Source organism: Tamandua tetradactyla, chromosome 9 (genome assembly GCF_023851605.1).
Source record: "Tamandua tetradactyla isolate mTamTet1 chromosome 9, mTamTet1.pri, whole genome shotgun sequence".
In the NCBI taxonomy this organism is placed as follows: Eukaryota; Metazoa; Chordata; class Mammalia; order Pilosa; family Myrmecophagidae; genus Tamandua; species Tamandua tetradactyla.
In genome coordinates this window covers 14,979,984-15,004,091 of record NC_135335.1, presented here as the reverse complement: position 1 = coordinate 15,004,091, position 24,108 = coordinate 14,979,984, and the positions used below count along the sequence as shown (strand labels likewise).

Genomic DNA, 24,108 nt, shown 5'->3' with positions numbered 1-24,108 from the left:
CCATTTACTGCAGGGCAGTAAGTCCTGTAAGTCCTTAATAGAAGAGAGTATCTAAAACAAACAAACAAATAAATTGCTGATTTGTGAAGTGGTTGGAAAATATCTAAATTTTATCATCTTTTGTTTTTCTTTTCAGCTTCTAAAGAACTCTCTTGGAATTTACTTCTTCCATATATTCAAGTTGTTTAAGCTCTGATTTTAAGGGTGAAAGCTGCTTGAAGCTTCTGTCTCCGCAGATTTGTAGTATAGGAGAGAGTTGTATGCCATGAGCAATCTTAACAAACTGTTCAGTGACCACATATCTATTCCAGACTTGCCTACATCCAACAAATAACAGAAAGCATGATGTCAGAGGTAGTTTCTTCCTCTCAAGAAAATGATCAACCAAGACTGCCAGAAGAATCTAAACCTCTTTCTCTTTCTTTACCAGTCCAATCAGTGAAGCTTCTAAGGAAGGAACTGAAATTATTTGGAGTAGGTGGTGCTCCATCCAGTTACATAGCAATAGTTAATGTACAAAATCATATCTCTAAAAAGAGTTAGAACTCCCAATAGGGAAATAAGTAAAGGGTTCCTGTTCCCAGTTCTCAATTACAATGCAAACTTGAGCTCAATGCATTATTAATTCAAAAGAAAGTGAAAATAATTCCCAAGATTATAATAAAATGCAACAAAACAAAAAAAGCAAGCAAACAAACAACATCCGAAATCAGGATAATATTCCGAAGGAAAAGCTGAACCTGGTATAGTGGCAAATCATGACTGATAACTACGAGATTTAGAGATGAATTAATATATGTAGTAAAATAGAATAGGCCTGAGGCTTGTGCCAAATGAAAGGGGCTAAACCTAAGATACTTGAATAAATATAGTACCTTTAAACTGCTACATTTAGATTAAAGGGCAATCTAGGAAAAATCAATTTGTTGGCAAATGGGCTCTACAAGGATATCTGTTGTCTTCCCTAAATACTCAGTTGGAGAATATAAGGATGCTATTAAAATAATAATCCCCACTGAGAAATTTTAACCATGGTTCTGCTCACAATATATGTTTGAGGTTCAAATTTATACTATGTGACAGGGGAAACTGTGGTGAATGGAATGGGATGGAATAGAATAGAATAGAATAGAACAGAATAAAATAGAATAGGAAACAAGAAAAAAAGTGGTCTTAGTTTGGAAAAACTCTCTGGTCCTTGGACAAAGCAAATGCAAACCCCGTTGGGGGAAAGCATCTCAATTTTGGCCCCTCAATTAAGTTTAGATTAAAAGACGGAATAGACAAAATGAGCAAAGAAATGAGCAAAAATGAATAGGCAAATAAAAAGTGTTCGGGAACCGGAGTGCGTCTGTGTTTCAAGTAGAGAGAATGAATACAGATTTTTCTGCAAATCCCTCCTGTGCATACCCTAACCACCTTCCTGGGCAAAGCAGAAGTTCTAGTTTGCTAGCTGCTGGAATGCAATGTACCAGAAACAGAGCGGCTTTTAAAAAGGGGAACTTACTAAGTTGCAAGTTTACAGTTCTAAGGCTGTGAAATTGTTCAAATTAAGACAAGTCTATAGAAATGTCCAATCTAAGGCATCCAAGGAAAGATAACCTTCATTCAAGAAGGCGGACGATGTTCAGGGTTTCTCTCTCAGCTGGAAGGGCACGTGGCAATCACGGCAGCATCTGCTGGCTTTCTTCCCAGGTTTCTTGCTTCATGAAGCTCCCGGGGAGGCATTTTTCTTCCTCTCCAAAGGTCTCTCATCCTTCTGTCATGGTTCTGTGGCCGTCTCCTCATTCTCGAGAAAGGAACTCTCTCCGAAATATCTCCTCTTTGGCAGGATTCCAGTAAACTAATCAAGACCCACCGGATGGGTAGAGACACAGCTCCATCTAATCAAGTTTAAGGCCCACAACTGATCCAGTCATATCTCCGTGGAGCTAACCTAATCATGTTTCCACCCTATACTTGGAATAGGGATTAGAAGAAACTGTTGTTCTCACAAGATTGATTAGGATTAAAACATGGCTTTTCTGGGGTTCTGCTGTGCCTTGCAACTGTACTGGAAAAGGAAGGCAACCTGCATGGGACCAGAATCACTGAGGATTCCCTGAAAGACCAAAAACAGACAAGTTATACGGGCCATGGACATCTGAAAGGCCAGTTAGCTGCGATATATTTCATTATAAATTAATAGACGTTGGGCGGGCCACAGTGGCTCCGCAGGCAGAGTTCTCGCCTGCCGTGCTGGAGACCCAAGTTCATCTCCTGGTGCCTACCCGTGCAAAATAAATAAATAAATAAAATACTGAATTAATAAACATTAATATCTGAGATTCATGATGTAATATATGTATTGGGTGCCAGTGGCCCAGATTAAATCCCCAACAGAAATTTTTCTACACACTGCCCTCCTCTTCTTCTAAGACAGGGAAATGGATGCTGATAGAAAAATAATAAAATAATTAAAGCATTGAGATGCTTTAAAATGGCAAGGGCAGAGCTAAAGAGATACTTAGGAATATTACATTTTGGTAATCACCAGGAACATATCAAAAAGGTTTAAGTAGATAAACAGAAGCAAGTTACATAACATAATAAAGAACCAAGGAAGGTAAATTTGGAAATGTCGCATTAAAAAGGTTTTTCATATGAGGAGAATAGAGAGAATGGAGGAAACAAGATTTCCAAAAGCAATATAGATACATCACATCAGCTCAAAAATTGCACAAGGGTCTTCAAATTCAAAGACCTAATTTTATACACAGATATCCATACAAGCACAGCCATCCCTAAATAGTCGTAATAGAATTTAACAGCAAAAAGGATAAAGAGAAAAATTCGGAAAGATATGAGAAAGGGAAAGAGAGAGAGTCACAGAAGCTGTGATCCCTTTGAGAATATTAGAAACTACTGTCTAAGAAGATGTTGCAACTGTTAACTTGTAAAATGCAAACTTGTGGCTTCCAGACTCCATGCCCACAATTCAAACTGGAAAAAGGGTGGGCGCTTCGCAACCACTCCTCGCACCTCCTCGCAACGAGGAGATTGTGGAGGGTACAGACGAGCTGACCTTGGACTTCAGGGTACGCTGCACCTCCTAGCCGGCTGTGATGGAAATGCTTGAGCTGTGCGGCTGCTTTCTGCAAGGGCTCGGGGGCACCTTACCAGAGGGTATTCAAGAACCCGCGCTGCGAGATGCGCAGTGAATCAGCTGTGCCTAAGAATGTCAACATTAAGGAGCCATGGCAGGAGGCTTCAGATAACTGTTTTATGGGTTCTGGCATCACATCAAAATACTTGAAGATCAGTTTGATGAAATCATAGAGGCAGCCATGAAACATAAGCAGCATCCCAGAAAGAGCCTTGAATCAAAAGCATGCAAGCAAAACGAGAAATTCAGAAGCAGTACCAACCTGTTGTATATCCATTGGACCTAAAATTTGACCCTGATCTAACCTCTCAAATGGAAAATTTGAAATGCAGAGGGAAACAAAGCTAAGAAGATCAATAAAGCAGGGAAGTTTGTGTTCATTGAACAAGCAAACAGAATTTCCCAGGTTTTAAAGATGCAACCTATTATCCAGCTCCAGAGGATGGCCAAAGAAGTCTTTTCCATTTATTATAGGAAGCTGGATATTTAAACCAGAAAACTTTATAACCCAGAGACCACACCAACAGAGACTACTGCCAGGAAAACCACTGTCACAGTATTGAAAAGAAAGAGAACCAAAGATTGCCCCCAAAGAAAACGGTATCCATTGTGAACAAAGAAATTAATCTTGATATGTTAGGCTCTTTTTATGTTGGGAGTTGGAAATAGTTGCTATCAATAGATTACAGTCTAATGCCTAGAAGGGACTTCATTTAAAACAACAAATAATTCTTTAGAGATTCATTTGCAAAATATAGTAGCTCTGGGCTAAGATATGATGTACTGTTTTGTTACTATTTCATACGTAGTAGATGAAAAGCATATTTTTTTTACTATCAGCACAAAGACCATAAATGAGCATTAAGTGTGCAAACTTTTACTATCCTTAAATGCCATCCCCTCTTGACTGCCTTGCAGTTTTTATGAAATTTCATAAATAGTATATATTGTTGGGTTTTGCTGATATACATCTTTCTATTCAAAAAAAGAACTGACTGTGCAACAGTTGTCTTTATTTAATTGCTGAAAGGTAATAATTAGTTCTGCATAGCTGCAGGTGCAGTTTTTTGCTTTATTGGGTGTTTTTTTGGTCTTTTTAGGTTCAGTTTGATTTATCAAATTAATGTGCAGATGACAAGACTGGCCTTGACCTTGTTACTCTAAGTTCAGCTAATTTGGATTTATAGGTTAATTTGTTTTTATTTTTGTTTTGTTTCTGGCAGACTTAAAGCATAATATTGCTTGTGCAAGAGTTACCTTAACAAATAAAAACTGACATGCAGTCAATATTTCCTGCCTACACTTTTGCTTTCTAAAACCTTTTAACTTCTAAACATAATTTGACTTGGGACTTACAGTTTCTTTTCAGTATTCATCATTTTGTATAGATAATTTCAGTTCAGAAATATATATATCAGATTAATACATGGGCAAATTGTCAATGTAGAATAAATATACATGTAATCATAAAAAAACTATTTTTCACTTAAGGATGTTTATATGTCAAGTATATAATTATTTGAAGAAGTCTGAGAAAGCTATGCCTCTAACATTTAACTACAATTTCCTAATAGCTCTTATTGTGTCACTTACATTATGAAACATAGGATCATCTAATTTGCCAATTGTTTTTCCTCTTGATTATTTAATGCCTTCATCCATTTTCAAAGGAATTTACTAATCATGAGGGTGTAAAATCTGTACATCTCTTGCTCACTATATCTTAATCACAAATGTTTAAATTTGACAGGTCTGTCTCAATGAAGAAAACTTATAAATCTACTTTATTGCATTGTATTTTTATGTTACATTTGAGATCTGTATATTTGTACATTGCAATGTGTTTTTTATTAAAATAATGTACAAAGACTGAAATCTTGATATTATGCATTTTTAAGAGTTGTTTTTAGGCATTCTTGAGCTCAGTTTTAGTTAGTTGGTAGGTCAGCACTCTGCATTTCAGAACATACTAAATTTCACTTCCAAATTGTTTTGAGATTATAGAATATTGCTATTCTAATGAAGTGTCAACTTTTTTATAGTTTCAAAATTCCATAAAATTTATTTTACCTCAAAAGCCCCAAACAAAACAACTATGATTAATTTTATTAGATCATATAAGATAATGGCATTGTGATTATGTAATAAAATGGCTCTTCTTTTAAAAGAGAGAAACATATTCTGAGATACATAAAGTTTCATAACATGATGTTAAAATACATAAAGTTTAATAACCTCATGTAAAATACTTCAGCAAAGGAAAAGGAAAAGGGATGTTTAAACAAATGTGGCAAAAATCTTGATGATGTTGAATCTGAGTGATGGATTTACTTCTACTTTTTATTTGTTTGGAAGTTTTCATAATAAATTTAAAAAGTGAAAAAATGCAAACTTGTGCATTTTTATATTATGTCAAATGAACATTCAGTGTGAGAGAACTTGCTGCTTAGATTGGATCTGAAAGCTAATTTCTTTGGTGTTTGAGAAAATTCATCTAGTGTGTAACTGAGAGAAACAGACTTGCTTATCAAAGAAGAAGCAAGAAAAGATGGAGAATGGGTGAAAAGCATTTACGAAGGCACTGCCAGAAGGAGGAAATACACGCAGTGGGTGAGAAATGTTGGTTCTATTATCTCTTCCTTTCAGGCAGAGGTATGGTTAAAATTCATCTTGATAAGTTTTCCCCCACACCCCCCCCCAAAAAAAACATTATTCTGTCACATATTTCAGTATTCACTATTGTGAAAGATCAAAGAGCATGGCTGGAGGGAGCCAAAATGTGGGTACAGTCGATTCTAAAGATTTCAGAATCACATAGGAAGAAGGTGCTGTTAAAATCAGGATATGAAGCAATTTGGAGGTTATAGGTACATATCAATTTGTGATTTGCATTTTTCATGAGCGTCTGTTGCAAATGATTACAAAATGGCATCATATCCAAACTCCAAAGTCCAGCCTCAATCTGTTTCCTTTCCAAATCTCATGTTCAATTCCCAAATATTTCCTGTATGTTCCTGTAATTCAGGGCTTTTTTTGTTGTTGTTCAGTAGCTCTGGGGTGATGTCACTGAGGGAGTGACAAGCAAGCAAAACCTCATGGGGCTATCATGTTAAATCCTGGCTCAAATGTTATCCTCTCTGGGAATTCCTTCCCTGAACTCCACATACCCCTTTTCAGGTGGAATTGTTATGTCTTCCGTGTATTCCAGCAGCCTATGACATATTGGGTAACACTATGTTCTTTAACTTTGCTTACTCTGCTAGATTGTGTGTGAGCTCAACAGGACTGAACCATAGCATGCTTCCTTGTATGCTTAAAGATGAGAACAACACCTGGAATGGATGAATTAATAAGTCAATGAAGTTCATTTTTTAAATTCCAACAGCCTATTGGTTAGATCTGCAGTTCCTGATGATGCAATGGGAAGCTGGTATCTGGGTTAACAAATGCTTATTATGAAAAGTGTGCTATATTAAAGCAAACATTTTTGTTTCCTAGAGAACTAGGAGAAATTTTATCACTTCCCAGAGACAAAACAAGTGACGAGAGGTAGAATATGTAGTATTATGAGGTTATTGAAGAGCCATTCAAAGTCATATCTATAATTAAACTGAAATACTAGAGGACAAAACCTTCTATGTACTCTCATATGTAGTCTTTTATGCTATGCTCTAGCTAGTTAAGCTATTGGAATGTCCACATTGGTTTGCTCCTAACCCTAATTTAGGCATGCTGCTCAGTCCAATGCTGTTCAGATTTGCTCATCAGATTTTCCATTGAGTTCACACTCCTGGGTATTTTCATTGTCCCATCCTTGCTATCATAAAGGAATTTTGAATCCTTCCTCCAATAGTCCAGCAGCACAGTTTAATGTCTCAGCAAAACATGGAATCTGTGTGAAAACTTCTCTTTTTGTTTTTTATTTATTTTTATTTTTTGCATGGGCAGACACTAGGAAACAAACCCGGGTCTCCGGCACGGCAGGCGAGAGCTCTGCCTGCTGAGCCACCATGGCCCGCCCTGTGTGAAAACTTCTCAGCTTTCACATTCTGTCAGGGAAGAGTCACAGCAGTTAAAACCCTGCCTGGTCCAATTTCAGAGATCATCTGGCAGAGAGAGCCATGTAAAAAGTGTCCAAAAGAGAAGGAGAGAGAGAAATACAATAGACATTAATATTAGAGACAGAACTAGAGATTCAGAAAGACAGACATGGGCTCATACATGTGAACAGAGCTTCACTCTTGAGTCTACGTGGGAAGCCGACCACACCCAACCCAGGCAAGATGGATTTTGCAAGGTACCGATTGGAGAACTTCTGGTGCAGAAACAGCTGGTCTGGGACACAAGTAGAGAAAGTTTCAGACAATAACCACATCTCTTTATGTTCTGCTGTTCTTTCACTTCCTCAACCCCCCACCAAAATGTGTCAATTTTAGGATCTGTGAATTCTGCTGGTCTTAGGCAGAATTGTGGTCCAGGAGTCACAAATTCATTGTTTTAGATTTGAACCTATTCTGTGGCTTATTCCGTTTTGCTCTTTATTTCTAACAAGAGAAACCCTACTGATCTTAATCAGCTAGGAAACTTGCTGATTGACAAATGGCTCATGTGTGGAGATAATCATCAGTATCATGAGTCATTTCATCTTAACTACCCATCTAGAGCACTCTGTGAGAGGGACGCCCACCTAGTCCTGAAATAACAGCATTCTGCACCACGGAGTAGTCTAGTTAATGGAAAATGGACACAGAAAATGTAATCAGAACAGACCTAGCTCTTCCAAACCCACAAGACCCTTCCAGGTAAGTACAAGTCATTTTTTTCCCCTATTCTAATGCTGGGGAGATGCCAATTCATGGACTCAGAGCCAGACCCATCAGGCTTAATTGATATATTGGGTAGAAGAAAGCTATTTGCTGTAATTTCCCCATGAAGTGAAAGTTCTCTCTGGCTGCTGAGGAGGAAGGTTTTACTCAGCTTGTGAACTGGGAACAACTTAGATTTTTCTAGGTGTAGAGGCTCCTATTTTGAGTATGAAGCAGAGGAGACCATACTCATATCTCTCACCTCTGGGTCTGATGTGTGCTTTACAAAGTGACCTTGGTCTCTTCCCTGGTCAGTCCTTGGAAACCTCAACTGTTTGAGTTCCTTCCCAATTGTTCAGAAGGAACATGTTCTTGGAGTGAAGGCTGGGAGATGTGCAAAATTTAATTTTCCTTTAAATACCCAAGACAAAGAACATGTGTTGAGAATTTTCTTTTACAAGTTTCAGAGACTGAAGACAGCTTTTGGGAAAAACTGTGGGATTGAATATGTTTGTAAAATTAAGTCTATTCCAAGGTTTTGGAAGGGACACTATTCCTAGTTAGTAACAATAGGACTAGAGAGTCAACCTTTCAGAGCCATCCCTTTACTGTCTTTCATGCATATAAAATTGGGTGTGTCCTTGAAAACATATATTCAAATGCATTTCTATGCTAAAAAGATCTGTGAAATTCATAGGCAAAAATGTTTTCATTTTTGCTCATCAGTGTAGATTGATAGGATTTAACTTGCTAATAACCCTGGTTCGAGAATCAGAAGACTTGGTGTGTTTTTTGTTCTGTTTTGCCCCAACTTATCACCGAATAGGTAACTTGGCCAATTTCTTGGACCTGCTGAGTCTCAGTTTCTTAGTCATTACAATGAAGATTTTAATTTCAGGATTCATTTGAAAACAAACAAAACTCCCCCTTCCATCAGTCTAGGACTCTACACAACAGTTCGAAAAGTTTCTTATGAATGAATTTCTGTTCTATTTCAAAGTATTGAGCTCTCGGAAATAGCTCCCCATGGTGACACTGCACAGGAGAAGGCTGCACTGTCCCCACCCCAGAAGACATGGCTGACGTTCTTGAAGAAGGAGCTGGAATTTCTGGGGGTGAGTGAGGCTCCTCCAACCTTGACTGCAGTAGGGCTGGCTCTAGGAAAGAATATCTGATTGCATCAACAAATTTTCCCTCTTGGTTTCAAGACGTAGTGAAGGGTTCTCTAAAGAAAAGTGGTAGATGCTAACTGGAATCTGTTGGGAAGAGAAGCATTTCCTCATGAGGCCTTTAGATTACTAGGACAAAAATGACAAATAGGACTTCTCAACCCTGATCAGTTGCTGGGGGATGCATGTCATATCTTACTGTGAAGGGTTCAGAATCTGTCTTCAATTAAATGGAGAGAATTATTGATGTCTACCATTAGACTAAGATATAAAGGCACATGAGAAATGTATTGATCAGTCATGCATTAAGTAATGCCAATATCTAATCTTACAGAGGCCTGGGATACTGGAAAAATCTCATATTTACATTCTTTCTAAGGACTGCTTAAGATACCAAAATAATTTCTCACATTTGGCTTCAACTGTAAGGTACAATTTTCAAGAGTATATCTTCTTATTCCACAAAGCCTTTGTGTTTTTCTATAGGTAACACAAATTCTGGTTGGTTTGATATGCCTCTGTTTTGGAACATTTGTCTGCTCTGGGATTAATATTTCGGACAAAGAATCACCCTTTTTTTCATCATTTAAAGCAGGCTACCCATTCTGGGGGGCATTATTTGTGAGTATATATCTATGAATTATTTCTAAACAATATTGAATATAGCTTTTCTCTTACACAGATGTAAACCAACAGTTCTATCCCCAGTATGAAGATCATGTTTATATATAGACATTTACAGTTTATAAAATTCTTTTTCATATATTTTCTTATTAACAACACCAAGAAAAAGAGTCTTCCTATTGCTTACTGTGAATTAAAGCTGTTAGCACATTCTTTTCAGAGAAGAAATCTAAGATTAATAAATGCTGAATGAATTACTCAAAGGACATTTAGTTAACAGAAATTGGACCTAAAATTTCAGAATCGAATTCTAGTATAGTGTTCCTAATACTATTTGTCGATAAACTTATCTTAGTGAAGGGAGAGGAAAAAGATAACTGAGGCATAGAGAACCAGGTCAAAAGACATTTGTTAACCATCTGTGTCCTAGAAACTCTTAGGTGCTCTTTTATGGTATGTCTTTTAATCGGTGTGCTGATTGGAAAGTAAGATGGCTGAATGAGATTGCAAGTATGTAAAGTTATTAAGATTTGCACATTTTTAAGGTGTTCAACATGCTAAGTTTTACATATGTACACACCTGTGAAACCATCACCACCATAATTACCATATTGATCCCACACCCAAAAGTTTCCTCATGCCTCTATGTAACACCTTCCTCCCTCTACTCTGAATCTTTCCATCCCTCAGCAATCACTAATTTGTTTTCTGCCACTTCAGATTTTTTTGAATTTTCTAGATTTTTCTATGGATGGAATTGTATAATATGTCATCTTTTCTCTTTGGCTCCCATCACTCAACATACTTATTTTGTGATTAGTCCATGTTGTTTGTGTATCAATATTTGTTGTGTATCATTCACAAGGATAGACTTTAATTCTAAGAAATATCTATTGGGTTGGCATCCCACGAAATACTTAATACTTAGATCACTGCTCAGGAATTTCCTTGAACTTCTGCCATATTTTATTTGAACTTTCTCTCTACTGGCTCTTTATTCCCAACATTTAGCTTAGAATTTCCTAGTTGCTAAAATAAATACCATCCAATGGTGTAAACAATGGGAATTTATTGGCTCACAGTTTTGAGCTCAGAGAAATCTAAAATTGAGGCATCAGGAAGAAGATGCTTTCTCCCAGAACTCTTTGGCATTCTAGGGCTGACTGCCAGCAATCCTTGTCTTTTTTTCTTTTTCGTTCCATGGCAGCATCTCATCTTCTCCTTTCTCTTTCTGGTTCTGTTGTCTTCTAGTTCCTGGCTACTACCCATCATCTCTATCTTTATGACTTTCCATTCTGCTTATAAGAGACTCCAGTAATCTGGATTAAAACCCAACCCTGGGAGACCTTATTTCCAAGAGGCCCATATCGAACAGAATCAGAACCAAGGCCTAGAACATGTCCAAACTTGAATGCCCAATTCAGTCCATCATAGCTTTATAGGGGCCTATCAACCCAACACACACGCGGAGTCTTGAGCGATTGTTCTGAGTTTGTGTTTTGATGTATCTTTTCACTAAACCTTTTACCATGTACAGTTTCATAGTCATTGTATATCTATATGATATATAGCAGACTCTAGAGATACATGTGCTCAAACCATGTTTCTTGCCCAAAGGATATGACCATCTAAAGCAGAGGATGTAGTTACAAAGAAATAATTAGAATAAAATATAAAGTAAAAGCAGTGTCATAACAGAGGCATGCACTAGGTATTGCCAGAACTTGCTGCTCCAATGGTGCCTCAAGGATTGGCAATGTCAGTGTACCCTGGAGCCTGATAAAAATGAAGCTCTCACACTCGCCTAAGACCTGCTGAATAGTAGTCTACATTTTAAAAAGATTCCCAGGTGATTCACGTGCACATTTAATCTTGAGAAGCACTCTGTAGGAAACAGGAATATGAAAATACTGGGCTTACTGGGAAGAATAATGGGTAGTTTTAGAGGGCACAAAAGTCTTCCTAATATTTGAAGGGTGGGGTGAAGGGGATTCAGAAAAGAGCAAAAACTCACTGTCGTATTTTTCCCCCTCCCTTTTGAACAGTTTGCTATTTCTGGATTTTTGTCAATTATATCGGAAAATAAAAATACAACCTATCTGGTGAGTTGCAATTCTGTCTTTGCTCATCATTGGGAGGGTAAGAAGCAGTGCATATTGGGCATCTCAGTGGAGACATGTCTTCATATGTTATATTATTGGTGAATATGAACACGTGTTTTTTTTCCAATCTTTTTTGTGTTAGCAGTCTTTTTGCAACTAAATTGGATGAAATCATTAAAATCAGAAATCGAATATAGTCATTTAAAAAATGGGAAAGTACCATTACATTGGCATTTGTTAAATAAAAAAAAAGGTCCCATACCTGCCTCCTCTTTGTGGTATATTGACCTGATCGGATGAATGATTCCTTTCTAATGGAGAAGACTAACTGACATAAGCCCACATGTGTCAGTGGGATTTTCCCCGAATGCAGCCTTAGCAGGAAAGGAACAGAGGCTTATCAAACAGTGGGTACATTTTCAAGATTTCCCTTTTGAACTTACACTTTGAACCAGCACAGAGCTTGCTGTATACATCCCAGCCCTGAAATATGGATAGGCTTATTGAATGCCCTGGCAGGTTGCTGGCCCAGCTGTGTGTTTTTTCCTTTTAGGCACGAGGGAGCCTAGCAGCCAACATGGTCAGCAGCATAGTAGCGGCAACAGGAATTGTCATCCTGGTCATCAACCTAAAGAACTCCGTGTCTGCCTACCAGTGCCAGGGACATGGTCCCCTGAATGAATTTTGCATTTTGGTTTCTTTTTCCATAGTACGTATGTCATGTGGGAAGGCTAAGAGCTTGGGTCTTAATCTGAATAAGGAGGCATATATATATTTTTTTCCTTGAACACACTCATGCACACTCTAGGGTCACTGATTGGCCCCTGACTCCTATTCCCCAGACCATGTCCAGCAAAGTTGTCCTCAGTAAACTTTTCCTGGTTTTCCCGAATGTGTGCCACTTTATAGGAACTGATCATAAAGAGCTGTAATGGAAGTGGGGACCCCTTGAGGCATCTACCTGTTGACTTTAATTCTGTTTCACTGTGTTATTTCTCAACAGGAATTTGTGGCAATGATCCTGTTTCTCACCATTTTGGGGTTTTGCAGTGCTGTGGTACTCACAGTCTATGGAGTTGGAGAAATACTCAAAAGAATTAAAGTAAGTAGGGGTATCATGCTACAGCCTGAAAGTCAGGCGAAGGAATTCGAGTTTTATCTTTTAAAAATATGATCTGGCTGGATCTTTTAGAACATTTCTTCCAGAAGGTTGTTTCTTCAAGTTTCTGTATTTCGGTTTCCAACTGTAATACTTTAAATCATATGAAATTTATGCTTCTCATGGGTATAAAATGTGGTTTAAAATATTTGGGAGGAAGGGAACCTGTGAATTTGGAAGTTACAAAGATGCTGTTTTCCTAACCCTAAGTGAGAGGATCTGATCTTTATAACTTTAGAAAGTGCAGATGCCTCAAAGTGTTTTGAGCATGAGAGATGGAAAGTGGAGTGGCATGTAATGGGAACACTTAGGTATCTGGGCTGGTATTCTGTCCCAGGTTAGTTCCCTTATATGTGTTCTTCTTCTCTCCCATTTCCTTTAGCTTTTACCTTCTCACTCTCCTAAGTCCTAGGTTTTCTTCCTCCCTAATTCAGACTACCACTAAAACTGGGTTTCCTTTTGCATCCTGCATCCATCCCACCTGTGATGAGTGAATAAGAATCACTCTGCTTTGCCTTCTTCTTTTCACTTTCCTCCTTCTCTAAAACAAGTACATGTTTTGTAAGCATGATATTGCTGATGAGAATGGAAAAAGAGTCTGCCTCATTCATTTCGTCATTCACTGAATAGTCATCAAGAGGCTATAAGACAAATATTGCTCTCACACTCCTCACTAAGAGCTTAACAGTGAGCACAAGAGACTCAAAGCTTGTTGTCTTAGAGTTTTCAGAAAAGAGAGGAAACAAATAACCAGTAATAACAATAGTATGATAATTGGTAAGGCAGGGGAAATACAGAGAGGGAATTTCAAGTAGAATTGGCAAATAAATTGAGTCCAGAAGTAGAAGTCAAACTTTGGGAACTATGAGAGAAAAGGTAGAAAGCAAAGGAATGCACAGGAATAAAAAAGGATAGAAGATTAAAGGAATCCAAAGAAGCTCAGTAGAGTTAACTGCCATTATGAAGTTAAAAACTACAAGAAATTTTACAAAGCAGGATTAAACTTCTTATTCTGGAAAGCTGTATGCCCTTTTGTTATGACACTTTATTCCAAAGAATGCTTATCAATTTATCCCTCTTCTAGTTTCTCAATGACTTGCTTTATTAAGGAAATTTCAAAAGCAGTGAACTTTTATCAGGTGGGTTATATAAAGGGAAGAGATCCTAAAGCCAGGACAACCATGGAAGAGAGAAAATATTTTAACAATCAGTAACCTCTGTGATTCAGGGGCTCCCAGTTCCATTGTAGAGTAGAGAGTCATCCCATCCTAGAATCACACCAGCCAAAGGGAGCTTTTGCTGGTTGGATGAAATGTATACTCTATTTTCCACAAGGAAATAAAACAGCTTGCCAATTACACTTGTTTGGGTCATCCAAAAATACTGTAAGAGTGACCAAAAGAGTCATGATACATTGAGAAGCCACAGAATGGGATTTAGGTTCTCTAATGCAAGGTCCAAAAACTTGCTATGAAATTTTGACTGTGTGATATTGAACCTGCCCTGAGAATGTTCACCAGGTTTTCATAGCGCCTCAGAAGATATGAGTAACACATAACCAAAGAAAACAATACAATGTGGTGTAACTCAAATGCTGATTAGTAATCTCTCTACTTCCCATAACACAAGATTGTTAATTGTGAAAGGAATCATGGACACAAAATATTGCTGTCACTCCTCAAGGATGTTTGTGTGTGTGTGTGTATTGAATTGCAATGATATATGTGAAAATAATTCCTGAAATAGATTAGTTGAACCTGGATAAGAAAATTAACTATGGCATTGACTTAAATCAACCAGTACATTTATCGATATACACTTATCCCAATTTGCCAAATGAAACACTCTCTCAATCGCTCTACTTCCTGAAGCATTCATGGCTGCCTTTTTTGATTACTTTCCTCTGAAGATTTGATGGCAGATATACCAACGCACAGATACATGTTGGTCTCAGCAAATGGTCATTCACTGACATGGTTTCTTTTGGGTCCACTTGACCAGCTTATCTGGCTTGAATTATTGGAAGTGAAGGGAGTTAGATCATAATGGGAGAATGCATGAGATTCAGAAAGGGAAACTGAAACAAGCCCCTGGAAGAAGTCTTATGGTGATGGCAAATAATTGGTGATTGATATTGAAATTATATTTCCCTCCTCAGATTCCAGAAGATCGTCTTTATGAAGAACTAAACATATATTCTCCGATTTACAGTCAGCTGGACGAAATAAGGGAAAGTTCTCCTCCCACTGATGAATAAGAATCTGGTGTCTAGGACATTCTGACTCACAATAAAAGATTCAGAAAGCCAAGTTCTTTGTTTAAGGGGTTACTATCAAAAGTTCTATTCCCTGCATGAACTGCCAATTTTGCTTAATGTTTTATTGCCCCAAATGGCAGTATTTGGTTTTTGTTGTTTCTGTTTATATAAATATACCACCCTCTGTTTCTAGTTACTATGGACTCCTATTTTTCTTATTTACTGTTAACATCTCACACTCTTATTTTCTGTGAAGTCAACATGTAATAAGTAAGCATTTACTGTATGCCTAACTGTGCAAATAGGTAATAACAGGGGAAGTCGAGTTGAGAGTTGGGTTAAACCTTGACACATTGATAAAATTTGGTCCTTAGTGCTTTTTAGAGTTCACGATACCTAGCATATGTGCATGATATTTGTCCCCTTACTAGATCGTAAGCCCCTTACGGGCAGGATCTATTCAACAAGTATTTTCTGAAAGTTGATTGTGTTAGATCTTATCCACACTTGTCTTCTTCATACTGCAAAGCCCAGAATTTCACGTATAGTGGGTGCACTATGTATTTAAGCAGTGGATGGGTGAAATTCGGGAGGGTACTCCACCAGGTCATGTCAGAGGTAGACTAGGAAAGAAAAAAAGAGATTGTGACATTACTTTGAAGGTGATAATGGAACCAAATTGGGAGCTATTAGGAATAAACTTAGAGGGGTAGTCAGATGGAGATTTGAATAGAGGTTCTGCAGACGTGTTAAACAATTCTGATGGGTCCATATCACATTAGGAGTGGATACTTCCTGCTTGTGCTTTCTTTCATTATGCAGAGAAAAAGCAACCTGGTATGTCAGAAAGATCACTGGACTTAGGCAATGCAGGGAGTCTGGGTTTGAATTCCACCCCCATTGTTTATTAGCCAAGTAAGTCATGACAAATCATTTAACCTTCTACTTAAGCTGAGTTTTCTCACCTGTAAAATGAACATATTAGGGATAATTTCCCTGCCAGCATCAAAGGTCTTCTGTAGGAAACACACATGCATTATAAATTAGGAGTGCTTTAAAAAAAGAGATTATTATATAAAGTTATACTTTATGTATATATATATAAGTAATCTCAAAGTTTAGTGATTCCTAATAGTATAAATCCATTTTAAATCCATTTTATCCTAATTTTAAGGCCTCCACTCTCTAACCCCATTGCAACTTTCTCAACTTAATGTAGTTTGTGCTTGATCTCCTGACGCCAGCACCCTGGCTTGAAATATTCTGTCCTCTCTACTATGCATGCTTAAATTACTTTTTTATTCAATGTATACCTTAAAGCCCTAAATTTTCAAGTTTTTTTAGTTGAGATTATTCCTTTCTCTAGATAATGAGATTTTCAGACCAAATACTATGGTTTGTGTGTGTTATATTTACCCAACACCCATGTCAATCAATCAATCAATATATGTATTATATATGCATTACTTAATATATGTAAAATTTTCTATATGCCGATGTTTCAACGATAATACATTTTTGCAAAGATACAAAGTCTCGCAAAATTTGTATATTGCCTGAATAACCAGCACATTCCCTAACAAAGCATTATTCAATAATATTTACAGATCGATGAGTGGGCAGTGAGGAATTTTATTATTACTCAATATCTGATGAGATGGATAGGTAAAACAAAGAGAACATAACTGGATATATCCTTTAACTGAACCATTTGAAGTAAAGGAAGAATAAGCTGATAAAAACCTGATGCTTTTTCAGCATCAATCAATATGATAATGTAATTTTTCCCTTTCAATTTGTTAATGTGCTATATTATGATGATTGGTTTTCTTATGTTGAACCACCTTTGCATTCCTAGTAGAAACTTCATGTGGTCATGATGTATAACTCTTTAGTGTGTCATTGGATTCAATTTGTTAGTATTTTGATGAGAATTGTTGCATCTATGTTCATTTGGGAGATTGGTCACTAGTTTTCCTTTCTTGTGGCATCTTTATTCAGTTTTGGTATTAGAGTGATGTTAGTTTCATAAAATGAGTTGGGTAGCATTCTTTTTCCTTCGGTTTTTTGGAAGGGGTTGTGCAGGATTGGTGTGAGTTCTTTTTGGAAGGTTTGATTAAACTCCCCTGTGAAGCCATCTGGTCCTGGGCTCTTTGTGGGAAAATTTTTGATGACTGATTGAATATTTTAACTTGTAATTTGGTTTGTTGAGATCTTCAATTTCTTCTCAAGTCAGTATAAGCACTTTGTGCATTTCTAGGAATTTGTCCATTATATCTATGTTTTCTAGTTTGTTGGCATATAATTGTCTCAATAAAATATTAGCATATTGAATCCAGCAACAAATTAAAAGAATTATACACCATGACCAAGCGGGGTTTATACCAGGAATGCAAAGATGGTCCAACAATAGAAAATCAATTAATTTAATACAGCACAATTAACAAATCAAAAGGGAAAATCAAAAGGGAAAAAATGACATGAGCATCTCCATTGATTCTGAAAAAGCACTGGACAAAATTCAACATCTTTTTCTGATAAAAACATGTTGCTTCTCCAGGGCAGCCTTTCATCTCTTGGCTTTCTTAGGCTCTCTCCAGGTTCTGGCCTGCTAAACACCTCATGGGAAGGCATATGGCAATGTCTGCTGGGCTCCAAGCATCTCCAAAGATCCATGTGTCTGTAAGCTCTGAAGCAACTGTTCTCCAAGTGTCTATATCAGCTCTCCCTGTCAGCTCTGTGCTTTCCAAAATGTTTCCTCTTTAAAAGGAATCCAGTAAACTAATCAACACCCTCATGGAATGGGCGGAATAATGACTCTATCTAATGAAAAGACCACACCCACAATTGGGCATGCCACATCTCCATGGAAACAATCTAATCAAAAGCTTCCACCCTACAATATTGAAACAAGATTAAAAGATACTGCTGCTCCCACAAGATTGAATGAAGATTAAAACATGGCTTTTCTTGGGTATATAATACTTTTAAACAGGCGCAGAGCATATAGGAAAAACCCATAGCCAGCATCATACTTAATGGTGAGAGATGGAAAGCATTCCCCCTAAGATTGAGGATGAGACAAGGATGCCCCTTGTCACCACTATTATTCAACATTGTACAAGAAGTCTTAGCTGGAGCGATTAGACAGGAGAAAGAAATAAAAGGCATCCAAATAGGAAAGGACAAAGTAAACCCTTCATTATTTGCAGAAGACACAATCCTGTAATTGGAAAATCCTGAGAAATCTATGACAAAGTTACTGAGCTAATAAATAAATTCAACAAATTTAAGGATGCATGATTGATGTACAAAAATGGAAATATTTGCATACACAAGTAATAATCTATTTGAGAGGATAGTTAAGGAAAGTTCCATTCAAAATAGTGACCAAAAGAATCAAGTATCTAGGAATAAGCCTAACCAGTGATGTAAAGGGTTTGTTCACAGAAAACTACACAACATTACTAAAAGAAATAAAAAGTGACCTAAATAGATGGAAAGACATTTCACACTCATGGATAGGAAGGTTGAATGTCTTTAAGATATCGATTCTACCAAAACTGATCTAAAGATTCAATGCAATGCAAATCAAAATCCAACACCCTATTTTGACAACCTGGAAAAGCTACTTATCAAATTTATTTGGAAGGGAAAGAGATCCCAAATAGCTAAAGATATCAAAAAAAAAAAAAGCAACTAAAATAAGAATACTAAGTATTCCTTAGTACTTAGAAATAAACTTAAGTAGGGACATAAAAGACTTGTACACAGAAAACTACATAACATCGCTAAAAGAAATCAAAGAATATCTAAATAGGTGGAAAGACATTGCCTGCTCATGGATAGTAAGTCTAAATATAGTTAAAATGGCAATTCTACCCAAATTGATCTACAGATTCAACATGTTACCAATCAAAATCCCAACAACCTACTTTAGAGACTTGGAAAAGCTAGTTACCAAATTCATCTGGAAGGGAAAGAGACCCTGAATAGTTAAAAGTGTCCTAAAAAAAGAAGAATGAAGTGGGGGGATTAACACTCCCTGGCTTTAAAACCTATTATCAAGCCACAGTAGTCAAAACAACATGATACTGGCACAAAGACAGGACCATTGACCAATGGAATCAAATTGAGAGTGCAGAAATAGACCACCAAATATATGGTCATCTGATTTTTGACAAGGCCCCCAAATCCTCTGCACTGGGACAAAGTGGTCTTTTCAATAATTAGGCATGGCAGAACTGGATACCAATAGCCAAAAGAATGAAAAAGGACCCCTATCTCACACCCTACACAAAAATTAACTGAAAGTGGACCAAACAGCTAAACATAAGAACTAGCACTATAAAGCTTCTAGAAGAAAATGTAGGGAAACATCTTTAAGACCTAGTAATAGGAGGCAGCTTCCTAAACTTTATACCCAAAGCATAAACATCAAAAGAAAAAATAAATAAATGGAACTCCTCAAAATCAAATGCTTCTGCACCTCAAAAGACTTTGTCAAAAGGGTGAAAAGGCAGCCAAGTCAATGGGAGAAAAAGTAGATTTAGAGATGATTATTTTCATTGGCTATAAGGGAAATGCAGATCAAGACTACAATGAGATACTACCTTACACCTATAAGAATAGCTGCTATTAAGCAAACAGAAAACTCCAAGTGTTGGAGAGGATGTGGAGAAATTGGGACCCTTATGCACTGCTGGTGGAAATGTATAATGGTGCAGCCACTATGGAAGACAGTTTGGTGGTTTCTTAGGAAACTAAATATCAAGTTACTGTATGACCCAGCAATAGCACTACTTGGTATATATCCAGAAGAGCTGAAAGCAATGATGCAAACAGAATTTGCACACTGATGTTCATAGCAGCATTATCCACAATCGCCAAAAGATGAAAACAAATCAAATGCCCATCAATAGACGAGTGGATCAACAAAAGTGGTATATACATACGATGGATTATACAGCAGTAAGGTGAAATGACATCTTGAAGCATATGACATGATGGATGAGCTTGAGGACACAATGCTGAGTGAAATAAGACAGACAGAAAAGGATAGACACTATATGATTCTACTTTTATGACCATCATAAAGGCATAATCAGAGGCTTTTAGTACAGAATTTAGGGGACTTAGAGATACATAGAAACTAGAGACGGGTGAATGATTATCTAATGAGGTTCAACTCCAATGTAAAGGAATAGATAGAAGTGAAGGTGGTTCTCTAGTGGGTCTATAAGTAAGATGAACAAGATTGAAAGGGATTGTATGGATCTATGTGTCCCACTGATTAACACTAGAAATATAAATTAGTCCTTGTAAGAATTACTTCAAAGGTCTGATTCATGTAGAAAGAGTGTTTAAGTTTGGTGTACAGGGGGAATGCTGCTATTGCATACTATAGGCTATATTCAGATGGAAACCATCAGCACTACCACAGCAACAGCAGAGGTAAATAATGGAGGGAGGGACAAGAGTTAAGAGGAGGTTTAGATTTCCTATTTGGCAAGGGTGTGTTTATTGGTTTTCTTTCTCTTGGGAACAATAAAATTATCTAAAATTGAGAATGTTGATGGACAGTGGACTTTGGGCCCTCTACATGATGCCTGATGAATGCAGGTGGCTGAAGGATGTACTGACTGAGAAGTAGATTGGCGAATGATTCATACACTTATGAATGTAGGTTATGCTGCCTCAGAAAGGAGCAGGTCGTGAGGCATGCAACGATGTGAATGAATATGTGGGACATTTGATAAGGCAAAATAAGCCAGAAACAAAAGAAAAATGGAATGGTCTCCTTTAGAAAATGCTTACAATGAAACGGGGGCCTAGGTTGTAAGCTATTATAGCAGACACATTAAGTCTGGAGTGGTAATTATTATTTCTCGATTTCAAGAGGCTGTTTTATATATATATATATATATATATATATATAAATATATTTGTATATCATCTGACATTTAGAGATAAGAACGAAGCTGATCAGGTTGGGGTTAAAGTAATTCAGAACACAGGGGTAAGGAAGACATTGTCTATATTTTAGAACCACACATACTCTTTGCGACCATAGGAAGAAAGGTTTATTTGGTCTGGAATTGAAATTTTCTGTAGAACATAATCTAACTCAAGCTGTGTGTATAGTTCATTTGAACAATTGAAACACAGGGAGCCCAGAATAAGAATGAGGACCTTTAATTCTCTGTAGCTTAATGTAATGCCTCAATACATCCTAGAGTATATTAAGCAAATAATCAAAAAGTATTGGCAAAGTCCCTTGAAGGATGCAAAGAAAAGTATAGAACTATTAAACTGTACCATCAGGACTGTGTCAAACTCAAATCAATAGGCCATGCCCTTCATCCTGAGGCTTACTCTTGTGAATCTTATGTGGGTAGTGGAGAAGCTTAGACTACCTATAGGTATACCTAAGAGTTACTTCTGGAGGACCTCTTTTCTCCCTCAGATGTGGACTCACTCTCTCTAAGCCCAATCCTGCAACTGAAACCATTGCCCTCCCCCTTAAGTGGGACATGATATCTAGGTAAGAAAATCTCCCTGGCAATGTTGGAGATGACTCCTGAGATGAATCTGGCCCTGGTACCATCGGATGAACAATTCCATCTTGACCAAAAGGGGAAAAAGAAGTGTAACTAATAAAATATCAGTGGCAGAGAGAATTCAAACAGTGACTATGTTGGAGGTTGCTCTTGTGCAAGCTTCAGTTAGACATTTCTACCTATCATAACCAGCCAAACCCCAACCAGAACCATTCCAGCCAATCCTTAACCTAGGGCAATATACGAGTGTTTCATGCACTAGAGCAACTTTCCAGAAACCTACAACTTCCAGATGGGTCCCTGGACCAGACAAGTCCTGAAACCTAGAAGGCCCAGCCTCTCCAGACCATCAGACAGTTCCATCTCCCTACTCCATATTAATGACAGGCCCTTCCAACATGAAAAAGTTAGAATGGACATAGCCCAAACAGCCCTGAAGAGAGGGATGGAAAGATCAAAGGTGATGGTGGAGTTATACAGAGAAGGTAGGACTAACAAATGAATATGAATGTTGAAACATTAAATTGATTCTTTTTAGTCTCCAGTATCTTAGAGCAACTAGAAGTGAAAACCTAGAATTGTGGCATTGTAACCACAATTTCAAACTGAAATATGTTCTACAACTAATTGTAGTGCTGTGCTTTGAAATTTATTGCTTTTTTGCATATATGTTATTTTTCACAAAAAAAAAAGAGACAGAAAAAATAGTCGATTGTGATGACAAAAAAAAATTTAAGCCTACTAGCCTCCTATATTGTGGAGGAGCCGGAGGAAACATTTGAGAAGATGGTATGGTAGCCCATGACAAACTGTGTGTCCTGTAACTACTTCTTGAAGAGTGCTTTGAAAACTATTGCTTTTTTCTTTCTTTACTTTGTATATATGTTATACTATACAATAAAAAAGTAAATAAATAAATAAATAAATAAAAAGTGAGGCAGATAGGAAGTTTGCAAGACTGCATTTACTGTTTCTTCCCAGAGAGTGGCGCTCATGATGTACCTCCTCCCCTCAGGCCCACCCCTCCTCAACTTTAGAGGCTGGCAGGGAGGATGGCCTGCCCAGTGGGGGGCTGGTCCCAGCCTGCGGCAATGGGAGGGCTGGTTCCGGCCAACTGCAGCCCCCAGAGGAGCAGCCAATCTGCAGTGCCTGCTACCTGGCAGATCCACCACTTATTGTGCCCCCATGGGTTCTTCCATCTGCAAAGCCACTCAGGGAGGTTTCCCCAGCCAGCAGTTGGGGGAGGCTGGAGTGGGGGAATAGTCATTTCCCTTGGATCTTTTGCACTTCCCTGCATGCTGTTGTCCACCTCCATGGGGTGTCATGGCCGTCCAGACCCACCGAGCTCTTCCTGTCCTGAGGCCCCTGCTTCTTTCCTCCCCAGGAAACACTGAGGACCCTTTGCAACCCTTCACACACACACACACACACAGACACCCCAGAACTGCAGTCCTGGTCATTCTCTCCCCATCTCCTATCCTGTCCAAAGGAGTAGGGGTGAATTCAGTCCACCCCATTCTGCCATCTTCCCAGAAGCCTTACAGTGACCTCTTGTGCTCCGTTCTATTTCATTGGGATTGAAGGCAATGTCCTTCCTTTCATTTCCGATTTTAGTTATTTTAGTCCTCCTTCTTTTTTTGTTTGTCTAACTAAAGATTTCATTGATCTTTACAAAGAAACTATTTTTGGCTTTGTTGGCCCTCTTTGCTGTGTTTTTATTCTCTACTTCATTTATCTTCATAATGATCCTTTTCATTTCCTTCTCACGCTTCACTTTGATTACATTTTGCTTTTCTATTTCTAGAACCTAGTAACAAAAATCGTGACCTTAGTTTTCATAATCAACTCTTTCTTCATTTTTGTTGTGATAATTAAGAGCCCTAAATTTCCGTCTCACCACCCCCTTAGCTGCATCCTGTAAGTGTGGGTATATATATATTGTTTTTCAGTGTGCCTCAACATATCTCCTAATTGCCTTTGTGATTTTTTTTCCTTGATCCACTGGTTGTTTAAGCCTATATATTTAAATTTCTGCATATTAGTGAATTTTCCAACTATCCCTCTGTTATCATTTTCTGACATCATTATAGTGTTGTCAGAGAAGGTTCACAGTATAATTTCTATCTTGATAAATTTGTTAAGATTTGTTTTGTGACTTTACATGTGGTCTCTTCTGCAGAATGATCCACGTGCAATAGGGACGAACGTGGGCTCTGCCCTTGTTGGGTGAGGTCAACTACATAAATCTGTTAACTCTAGTGTATTTACAGTATCATGTTGGTCTTCC

General features: G+C 37.7%; 1 protein-coding gene and 1 pseudogene across 1 annotated transcript; both read left to right on the top strand.

Annotated features, from left to right (window-relative positions):
• The first annotated feature begins 2,966 nt into the window (after positions 1-2,966).
• Positions 2,967-3,785, top strand: LOC143645532 (kinetochore-associated protein NSL1 homolog pseudogene; annotated as a pseudogene).
• Positions 3,786-7,605: 3,820 nt separating this feature from the next.
• Positions 7,606-15,458, top strand: LOC143645896 (high affinity immunoglobulin epsilon receptor subunit beta-like). Its single transcript, XM_077115006.1, has 7 exons — positions 7,606-7,947; positions 8,951-9,065; positions 9,606-9,740; positions 11,789-11,845; positions 12,399-12,554; positions 12,849-12,947; positions 15,163-15,458. The coding sequence occupies exons 1-7, from the start codon at positions 7,886-7,888 to the stop codon at positions 15,259-15,261; spliced, it is 723 nt and encodes a 240-aa protein (XP_076971121.1). The 5' UTR covers positions 7,606-7,885; the 3' UTR covers positions 15,262-15,458.
• Positions 15,459-24,108: the final 8,650 nt, after the last annotated feature.